Below are 11,405 nucleotides of genomic sequence, written 5' to 3' on the forward strand. Positions count from 1 at the left end.
TGATCCTTTGTGGGGACACAGAGCTGCAAGAGTCTGGCTACTGTTGGGCTAAGGCTACACCCTGGACATCACTTACATCACATGCATCTCAGATAAGCCTTACAGGAAGAGAAGGGGGGGCCAGGAGTATGTCGTGGCTGCTTAGCAAGTGAGGTCTGGTTATTGGTGGGTGGTGAGAGCACCGGTGGTGCCTACACCAGGGCAGCAGGGGCGGGTGGGGTGTAGAGGCGGGGAGCGAGGGCGGGTGGAGTGTGCAATGTTTAAAACACTGTAGTCTAGGATTTCTTTTTAAGTAAGATTTATTTAGAAAATTTTCAAATAACCAAAAACAAAACATTCAAAAACACAATTACACAGTTTAAAACCACAATTCCAAAAATTAAAAAAGTAAAATAAATAAATAAAAAAAGGAAAGAAAAAAGATATAAATAAAATAATTATACAAACAATATACTGTGATCTTTGTTCCAATACTCACCTACGGTCATGAGCTCTGGGTTATGACCGAAAGAACGAGGTCCCGAATACAAGCGGCTGAAATGAGCTTCCTCCGTTGGGGGCTGGGTGCTCCCTTAGAGATAGGGGGTGGAGCTCGGTCACCCGCGGAGAACTCGGAGTAGAACCGCTTCTCCTCCACATTGAAAGGAGCCAGTTGAGGTGGCTCGGGCATCTAGTCCGGATGCCTCCTGGACGCCTCCCTGGAGAGGTGTTCCGGGCAGGTCATACTGGGCGGAGACCCCTGGGAAGACCCAGGTCACGCTGGAGAGACTACGTCTCTCGGCTGGCCTGGGAACGCCTTGGGGTCCCCCCAGAGGAGCTGGAGGAAGTGGCTAGGGCGAGGGAAGTCTGGGCATCTCTGCTCAGTCTGCTGCCCCCGCGACCCGGTTCCGGATGAAGTGGAAGAAGATGAATGGATCGATGGATGGTCCTGAGTACTAATTGCACTGCCTCGTCGGTGGCCATCGAGTCAAATTCTGCCTTTTTTATAAGCAGTTCCTTAGATAAATCAGCACTGGGGGATTCTGCACACTCATTGTTACGACGGGGGATTGAGGGAAGCACCCAGGCGGAAGAGGCAGAGGATTCCAGGGGAACAGGATCTTTAATACTCAAAAACTAAACAAAACTACAAAAACCACTGCTGTAGGCAGGCAAACTCGAAATACTAGAAAAACTTGAAACAGGTGATATAAACAAAACAGGGGGGGGGGGGGTGACAGCATAATAACAAACTATGGAGCAGCACAGGAGAAAAGGAAGGACAGGACTTAAATGCATTCAGAACAGACGACACACAGGAGGGCAGATGGGGACCAAAAGTAAAACTCGAAACAACATAACAGGAAGCCTTTCAAAATAAAACAGGAAACGAACTCAAAACATGACAGAAACAGAACCAGAACACGAAGGCAAAGAAACTGAAACCGCGACACTTATTTTGCAGGTCCGATATAGCAGAGTAAAGATCGCGGCTCTTTTGTGTGGCAATCTCATTTTTATAGGCGCTGTATGTTTTATTTCCCCTCTCAAAAATGCTTTACATGATTCCCAAATTGCAATTGCAGATGCATCCGTTGTATTAGTAGTGGAAATGTAAAGGTCTATAGGCTCACTAATAAACTGAACAAAGTCTGTGTCTTTGAGCAGCAATGGGTTAAACCGCCATGGAGACCGTGACAGAGAGACCTGGGAGGATGATATCAAGGGTAACAGCTGAATGATCTGATATTACTATGGGGGTGTGTTCACAAGAGTTGACCGCAAAGAACAAATTATTATCAGTGAGGAAAAAATCTATTCTAGAAAAAGAGCTGTGCAACTGTGAAAAAAAAGAAAAATGCTTAACATTTGGATTAAAATGACGCCAGACATCTGTGACGCCACATAGTGACATAAAAAGTTGTATGGCTTTAGAGGATTTGGACACAGAATAAGGCTTAGATGAGCATAATAACATTATGCTTTGGTTTACAATCAAGTTTCTGTACGATAGACAGTTATCTATATTGTTGGAAAATATAATCCGTCGCTTTGAGATTACTTTCCTTGTTGCATGTTCAATAAAGTCGAGAAGAAGAAAACCACGGGATTCGGCCGGATTAAGTTTAACAAATTTATTCCCTAACAATATTTCTAAAAACAGAGTAAAAACAGATCGATCTGGGTGTCCAAAATCAAGGCCTGCAATACGCAAGAGGTTACATTCCGAATTCACATGCAGCTTGTCTGGAGACACAGGAAAATTCCTTGAGTTCAGACTTTTAAGCATGTGGTCAGAACATCCTCCCCCGGGAGCAAGATGGCCGCCGAATCTCCGCCTCTGGTCGCTAGAGATTGGCTGACAAAGGAGCCCGCCTTCTTCCTTCAGCCCATCCTTAGAATCACAGCATCTGGTCTCTGGGGGGGAACCTCACAGATAGACACGGTACGGAATCCCCATGGGTGGCAGGAACTGTCACCGCAGGAAGTCGATCCTAGAGCTTTGTTCCCCACACGGGAGCAGATGCCTGTGGCGATTCCCAGGGATGGAAATCAGTTTCAGAGATAATTGATTTATGATCCAAGTCAGACCTACAACCAAATGGCCTCAGAAGATCAAAGACCATTTTCTCCTGAAGGGGGTTGGAGGTTGGAGCTGCATTCCTGAAACCTCTTTACATATGCAATTATCAGGAAGTCCCTTTTAATTGAAATGACTGAAACCCACACACAGTAAACCAGAAAGAAAACCTTCAATGAAATAAAGATAAGATAAAAACCTAGGAGAAATGAGAACCACAAAAAATAAATTCCTTCAATATCTACTATGAACAAAATAATATCATGATTGCAGCTACCAGCTGCATTCCCCCCTCCTCCCTCTGTGTTCTCACCAGGCTTCTCAGCTGTTCACTATTTTCAATTAGGGTGTTTGGTTATTTAAGTTTCTGTCTTTGTGGTTCTATTGTCGCAGTGTCCTGTTTAGTCCTTTCTGTTCTCGCTTGTTTTGGAGCATGTTGGTTATTAAACCTTTTGACTTCCAAACTCCTTGAATTTGAGTCCTTCCTGCTCCTGGTTCCTTTCTGGTTACGAGCCGTAACATTACACTGCGACCATGACAGACCCAGCGGGAGGTTCGCATTCTAGAGACTTACCTGGCTTATCCGCTGCTGTCTGACCTGACTCACAAGATGCGCAGCTGCATGTCTGGTATGCAGCTGCTCCATGACCGCCTCGCCAGATTAGATCAAGAGTTGACCGCAGAGAGCAAATTATTATCAATGAGGAAAAAATCTATTCTAGAAAAAGAGCCGTGCACCGGCAAAAAAAAAGGAAAATGCTTAATATTTAGATTAAAATGATGCCAGACATCTGTGACGCCATATCGTGACATAAAAGGTTGTATGGCTTTAGAGGATTTAGACACAGAATAAGGCTTAGATGAAGAACGATCCAATGTTGGGTCTCTCCTCTCTACCTGCTTTTCCTCTCTACCTGTTCACCTGTTCACATCCTCTGCAGCTGAGAGTTGTTTTCCCCCGCACTCCTCAGTGTATTCTACACAGAGAGTGCAAAATACAGTTTATCACAGCAGCAGGTTGACATGATAGTCGGGGCGCTCTAACGCAAGCGCAGCACAAGGATGAAAGAGCCACACGCAGGTTATAGATAGATGATAGAGCGGGTTAAGAAAATGAATGGAAGAGAAGGCAGATCCGCTGAAGGAATATTCAATACTGCACTCCTTTTCTTATTAAGCTGAACTTTTATTTTGAGAAATCTTTTATTTTGAAAAATCACTGAATCGGGCGCTAAATCAGTCCAGTAAGGGAAAAGAAAGAAAACATTCAACAAAAGCTGTTTATTCTTGTTTCTCCTGTTTCTCCTGATCTAATTTTATATATATATATATATATATATATATATATATATATATATATATATATATATATATATAATTTTTTTCCCCGTCCGGCAAGGTGATGCGCAGTTTGGCTGGGAAAAGTAAGGATAGCCGGTATATATATATTGTGCTTTTAGACTAGACAGACTGCTCTAAAAAGCCGAGTTGTTACGGAAGAGGTAGGAAGTAACCAGGTGCAGAGAAGAGGATGAGGCAGGAAGTTCCAGGCAACAGGATATTTAATAAGATCCAAAACTACAAACAAAAACCACTACTTAAGCAGGCTTAAGCAAAACTCAAAAACTCAAAATGCACTAAACAGGGGAAGAACATAATTGGGACCAGCACAGGAGGAAGGGAATGAAAAGACTTAAATTCATACAGGACTGACGAGACACAGGTGAACACAATCAGGACAGATGGGACCAAATTAAAACTCAAAACCAAAGTACAACACAGGAACCTTTCAAAATTAAACAGGAAGTGAACTGAAAACATGCCAAAACAAAAATAATCAAAACACAAAGGCAAAGAAACGGAAACTGTAACACGAGTAGAGTATTACGAGTAATATCTTCTCTACGTCTGTGATTTGTGAATGTCTAATTCCTTTGTCTTGATCTAATTTTTTGGATTCTGAATTTTGTTATTTAAGTGAAACTGCTTTTCTTTGTGTTTTGATTGTACAATGATACACAGACACACACACACACCCCACCTCTTGGGTGGTTTTTGGCTGTGTCTGGCGGTTTTTAGATGACTTTTGGGCTGGAAAACAGTGACTCTAGCTGGCAACACTGACCTTAGCTCCCTGCTACCACAATGGGGCTACTAAAATGTAAGAGCAGTTCAGTTTCAAGACAGTAACCTTATTCAACCACAAACCTATAACGTAAAGAAAAAAACACTGCCTGTTTGCAGATTAGTCTTTAACATGAGCTCAGATCACATCTTAAAAAACCGACCTGTGAAATATTTGAATCAGGCACACATTTATATTTGTCCAGATAATGCAGAACGTTATCACCTCTGTTTAGGAGACATTGCGTGTGTCCTGTACAAACTTTTCAGCTGCTGCTGCAGATGCAAACCACTTTTTTTCCCCGTCCGGCAAGGTGATGCGCAGTTTGGCTGGGAAAAGTAAGGATAGCCGGTATCCTCTCTCATACAGCCCAGCCATGGCAGCACGGTACTCGTTACGCAGCTTCAACACGTCCGGACTGTAGTCATCGTAGAGATGGATCGGATGTTCCTTGCAGGATAAATCCTTCCTCTTACGGGCCTTGCGGATAATTGAGTCCTTCACCTGGAGACGGTGTAAACATAGAATCATAGGACGCGGTTTGGCTCCCCGGTGCGGCTTGGCCACAGGTACCCGATGAGCTCAGAAAATCTCTGGAGGTGTGGGAAAACTGTCCGGACCAAACACTTCGCTGAGGAGCTGTGAGAAGAACGCGCTTGGGCGGGGGCCTTCCATCTTCTCAGGTTGGCTGATGAGGTTAATGTTGGAGCGCCACCTTTGATCGGAGCAAATCATTGTCTTTTTGCAGTGTGCTGCAATGCTTCTCCACGTCTCTAAGACGTTGTTCAACTTCTCCAGCGTTGTTCTCCAATGACGTAATGCGATCACCGTGGACAGCAATAGAAGCCTCTATGTTGGCCAGGTTCGTGGGGAAAGTTTCAAAAGAGGACATAAACTCAGTGGAGAGGGCCTCTTTATGTCGCTTCAGCTGAGATGCGATGTCTTCCAGGACTACGTTAGCGCTAGCAGCGGCTAAGCCAGTGTTGGGCCCTTCTCTGTCAGTGTGTCTAGTCTTTGCCTTCGACAGTTTGAAATGGATTTCTCAGGAAAAGTTTCGAGTTCACAGTCAAAAGACATGGAATCAGGAAGGTGTTCACGGGGTAATAAAGTTCAAGTTAGAAATAGCCATGAGGAGCAGGTTGAGCACACGTGTTGCAGCTCTCACTCCATACCGGAAGTCCTTCTGTGAGGTTTCTTTGCGTGGATGTTTTTTTCCCCCTAGATTAACAATCTGGACCTGGTGCTATAAAATCCCTCCAGAGTTTTAGACGATCCGTTTCTGGAGCAGTTGTCGTGGCAATAATCTCAGAGTAAGCGCAGCGGCTGTACGTCAAAGGGTAGACATGGAATTGGTAACTGTTGGGGGGCGGCGTGGGGTGGAGGTGCAGGTGTTCCATGCACAGCCCCAAATACGCATCCTCAATGTAAATGGCTTTGACATGCCTGGAGGCCATGATGAGCTTCTTAGGGAGGTCCAAAGACAAGATGTAACCCAGACCCAGAGCATAGGGAGGATACTGCTGTCGGGGGTACAGCTTCTCAGGTAGGTACCACTTGGATGAGGGATTTCTAAGAACTGAGCCCCCATTTGCCACTAGACCGGTCATGTAGTTACTTTTTGGAGCCTTCAGGAGCATAATGATGAGATTGCCCACATTGAGGAACATATCTGAGTCAATCTTCATGGCATAAGAGGCACTGGAGCAGTATGAGTCCAGCCACTCAAGCATCACCATGGTCTTGATGGTCAGGTTCTTGTAGCAGTCCACAAAGTCGCTCTGGATCAGGTCTCGGTGCCGTCGGCTCTCACGCTGCAGCTGCTGTTGGAGCTGTGGTGCGGCTTCTCCATCTTTCAGCCCCACCAGGAAAAAGAGCAGCACTTTCCTGCCGAGAACCTGGCTCTGGCTGCCCCAGGTGCTGCGGATGACGTCCCGATGAGCCCTGTTGTGAGGAGCCACCGGAACGACCAGCACCACAAACGGCTCTTCCTTTTCACACTTTTGTGGCTCATTTATCACAAAGTGGTACTCAGAGGGATACTCCACCAAGTAAGGTCCAGGCGATTTGTAGGGAACATGGCTCAGACCATGAGGCTGTGCGTGGACTTTTGTTTGAGGCTCCTGTGTCCTTCCTGTTGTCGGCGGCGCTGATGGCATCAACGACATCAAGCCATTAAACTGAGGGAAAGAAACAGCTGTCCTCTCTGCTGGAGACCGCCCTGTTCCATCGGAGACTAAATCCAGTTTTCCAGTCGAAGTAATGAGCTTCTTTGAAAGGTTTGTCACCCACAGTTTGGAGGTCAGGTCCAGCATCACGGTCTTCATGCTTGTGTTGCAGATGAAAAACACAGCTGCAGTCAGAAGGACGCCGAGGAAGTAGTGGCGCCACCGGCATCTTCTGCTGTATGGAACTGTGTTACCATTCAGCATTTCCTCACTGGAAGACATTAATTAACAATAAATTAATTCTTTTAACTAATTATCACTTTAGTCACATTATGCAAATGAAGGATTTTAATTCAATCTTTTACAAAACTAAGCTATTGAATTTTAGAGAAGTGTTAATCCCAACTAAAGGGAATTCTGCTGAACTCTGACCTCTGTTAGGGAATGCCTTTTTCTTGTCCTGTGAGACGTACCTTTGTCCAGCCTTTACAGAAGTCCTCTTCAGCGTGTTTTGATTGGCTAATGTCAACTTTTCCTTTTCTTCACTTGTTGCAGATGAGAAGTGCTAGTCCATTGAAGGATCCAGCAGCTCGACCGGAAGAAAGACGGGGGGGCTCACCTGTCTGCCTGCAACAGCAAACACAGTCAATCCTGGATCCCTCCCACTGTCAGGTGTGGGTGGCTGACTGCAGGAAAACCACTCCATTATTTGCTCAGTTCTCCTTAAAGTATCCTTAACATCAGTCAGTCCCTGCTGTTGTCCCCCCACTTCTTTAGGCGCCTGACTCTTTACTATTTAACTGATAAAACATCAATAAGATGCGCTCAGAAAAGGAGATGCACAGGACACTTGGGAAAATGTACATAAGTTATCTCTTATTTGCTTTTATGCATTATTTAGCTATATAGGTAATATAATCATACATGCAGAAGTGTTTGTGTCCAAATTCTGTTTCACAGGAAGGTGGAGGTGAACCTCTTGGGAGGAAACCGACTATCTTAGCGTCTTCCCAGCATCAGCATGAAGGCTAAGTGTTATCTGTGTCAAGACCTTAATCCCAGGACACTCTGTGTCAGTTATCCATTAGAAAAGGCTTTGCAGGTCCAAAGATGATGTGGCAAGACTGTGAAAAGACAGACATGTTGCAATTAATGTTTTCTGATTGCACTGCAGCTGTGTTTTATGTTTCCCCCTCCCTTTAGAGCTCAGCTCATGTGTAATTTAGGGAATACCCAACAAACTTAATAAAGGAGAGAGAGCGACAGACTATTTGCATGAGCGGAGAGAGATTGTTGCTGGGTATGATCTCTGATCGTTCTCCTCATAAAAGGGTACCTGTGGTCTGTTGTCTCTCTTTCCTTATGTTGTTATTCTGAGGACAGACTCAGGACGTACACAGGACGAGCACAGGGTGCGCACAGGTCGGACTCAGGACCCGCAAAGGACACGCACAGGACGCGCTCAGAACAGACCCAGGATGCGCTCAGAACACGCAGAGGACGTGTTTAGGACGTACACACGACGCGCACAGGACATACACCGGACACGCACAGGACTGGCTTAGGACGCGCACAGGATGCGCTCAAGACGCACACAGGGCGTTATCAGGAGTCTCTGAAAACCCTGCATGTTTGTCAAGAAAAACAATTCAGCATTTTCTCCACCATGTGGAAGTCTCGTTTCTCCCGGAGAAAAAAGTTGAAACTTATTCATCCATCCCTCTTTTCATTTATTAATCCATTAGTTAAGTCTTCTGACCATCTGTCTGTGCCTTTTTGTTTGTTTATTTGTTCACCTATCCATTCATTCATTTATACCTACATTCATCCATCCATCCATCCATCAATCCATCCATCCATCCATCTTCTTCTGCCTATTGGGGGCTGGGTCTCAGGGGCAGCATCCTAAGCTAAGAGGCTGTGACCTCCATCAGCATCTTCTGGTGGGACCTGAAGGTGCTCCCAGACGAGCTGAGACACGTAGTTCCTCCAGCACGTCAACGGTCTTCTCCAGTGGGGACATTTCCAGAACACCAACCCCAGGAGGCGTCCAGGAGAATGCTTGAGCCATCTCAACTGGCCTCTCTCAGTTCGGATGAGTGGAGAAAGCTATCTTTTTACATGTTTAAGGTGTCTCTGGAAACAAATCTGGTAAGGAATGTGGATCCTTAATACTTTGACATTTTTACTAATTTATAAGACTTTTAAGACAAACATGCTACCATGAAATTACGGTAAAACTAGCTCACAGAATTACCTTAATAAAAATGATTTTACATTTTCCTGATAGTACTAAAAGAAAGTCAATAAAGTCAGATTTTCTGAGATCAAGTCCTTCTGAGTTTTGTTCATAAACTACGTCTGCCAAGTCTTCAAAAAAGGTAGAGGTCTATCGTTTTTTATCTGTTATTTTTATTTGTATTTTTGTTATCTTGCAGCACAGCATCACTTTATCACAGGGTATAATTAAAGAAATAACATAACGCTTTATGTTTATACAGCCACATGCTACTTTGTTTAACGTGTCTGAATAGCTGTTTTTGTAGTAAATGAGTGTTTGATTTTAGCCTGACATTTCTTTCTCCTGACTTTAAAAAAAATTCAAGGTTAAGTAAACCTTGGTCTGACAAAACGACCATAAAGCCACAAAAGCGTGCTGTACAAAAGATTTGACTACTGTTTTAACCACAACTGACAAACAGATGACACAATAAAAGAAAAGACACAGAGTTTCAACTCTGAATAAGTACAGACGTTTTTACAGGATGAACTATTAAATCATCACATAATCAGGAAATGTAGACATTCACATTCCTAGGGAGTTTCAATTAGAGCTTTTTCATTAGAATTTTGGTTTGGACTAAACAACATTCAACATGTTCAGATTGGTGCGGAAGCTGGAAACGGCCTGCCCTGCTTTTTTTTTAACCATTTTCTCTTCAGAAAGAGATCCACTATCTCGTTATCACGAAAACAAAGAATATGCTTTATGCTCAAACGCAGAGACATTTCTGTTTTATGTCCCTTTATTTCATGGTAACTGTAGGATGTAAACAACACAGTACAGCTTTCACCACAACCCAGTCTCATTCCACAACGTGTAGCAGTTCTACAAAAACGGTTGCCCAATCCCTCTGTTTTGTCTTTTGTTGGGACCAGCACAGTAATTATCTATTTTCTTTTGCTTAACAGGATACAGGTTACTTATTCCTCGTAATAAACTGTTCCTAAACTTATTTGTTCCATTGTTCATATGTTTTGGCCCCTTTTTGATTTCCCTTAGACTGTGACAGGTTTGCCTGTCAGGGCTGTAACATATTTGGGGGCTCGTCCTAAAAGTTTAACCTTCTTGGCCAGTGGCATTTTTGTTTGACGGTACTTGTTTTGGGGTCTGTCTTTGTACAACCTGTGTTGTCTTTTGCCCTGGGCTTTGGGCGCTGCGAAGCGCATTTGTGCTTTGTGTCGGCACTCTGTTTTGGGGTGCTTTTGCTTTGTGCCTCGTGCTGACAATTTGTTTGAGCCTTTTGGTTTGTTTGAGTGAGGGCGTTTGTACTTCTTTGAACGCCAGTTTGGCCTTTGGCCTTGTTCTTTGCTGCCCCTGCCTCGTTTTTTTTTTGTTGTTTTCTTTTAATTCTCTTGTTAAATGGAATTTAGCTTGGAGGGTGTTGTTGTGCAGCCGTTTGTAAATAAACTGAAGCACTGCACTAAGGATCAGCTGCTTGGTATAGCAGATTATTTTGAGATTGTTGTGTCTAAACAGTCGAAGAAGCAAGCTATATTGGATGAAATTGTGTCAGTCCTGTCTGAGAGGGGTATCCTGGTTAGCAGTCCGGTAATGAGCAGGATGAGCTCACTGGAGAGAAAGGGCTCTGAATCACTCCGCCTTAAGGAGCTTGAAGTCGAAATGTTCCGGTTGAGTATCAAGGAGAAGGAGGTTAGTCATGAATTTGAACTTCGAAAGATCGAGGAGGAAACAAAAAGGCAAGTTCATCTGAAGGAGCTTGATTTGCAACATATGACACCTTCTGCATCATTTTCTTCCTTGGCTGCTCCGCCTTTTGATATAAACAAATGTGTTAATTTCATCCCTCCGTTCAGGGAAAAGGACATTGATAAATACTTTGTTTTATTTGAGCGTGCAGATTCTACGGATTACGAGAAGGTGAAGGCTGCAGTGCTGCGTGCCTATGAGCTTGTACCTGAATCTTAGAAAAGCAGGGTTTCATACTTATGTGGATTTTAATCATGAGAAGGAAATTCTTATTGATCGATGGTGTCTATCAGTTGGTGCCACTAGTTATGAAAAACTTCGTGACCTCATACTCTTAGAGGAGTTTAAGAGTTGTTTGCCGGATAGGATGTCAACCTACATGAATGAATTGAAGCTTGTGAAAGCCTCTGATGCTGCTATTCGAGCTGATGAGTATGTTCTAACTCACAAAGATACATTTAATACATGTGCTTCCCCTGAGCGCAAACACTTTGTGCCTGACAAAATTGCATCTTCCCCTAGAGGTAGCCCGGAGCGTGTATCTCGGGGAGCAGAGCAATCCTT

The 11,405-nt window shown here is 44.0% G+C and overlaps 1 protein-coding gene across 1 annotated transcript; it reads right to left on the bottom strand.

The window, feature by feature from the left end:
• Positions 1–4,390: 4,390 nt before the first annotated feature.
• Positions 4,391–7,107, bottom strand: LOC101174725 (beta-1,3-galactosyltransferase 1-like). Its single transcript, XM_023950762.1, has one exon. The coding sequence runs from the start codon at positions 7,007–7,009 to the stop codon at positions 5,909–5,911; it is 1,101 nt and encodes a 366-aa protein (XP_023806530.1). The 5' UTR covers positions 7,010–7,107; the 3' UTR covers positions 4,391–5,908.
• Between the last annotated feature and the right edge of the window lie 4,298 nt (positions 7,108–11,405).

Source organism: Oryzias latipes, chromosome 3 (genome assembly GCF_002234675.1).
Source record: "Oryzias latipes chromosome 3, ASM223467v1".
NCBI classification, from domain to species: domain Eukaryota; kingdom Metazoa; phylum Chordata; class Actinopteri; order Beloniformes; family Adrianichthyidae; genus Oryzias; species Oryzias latipes.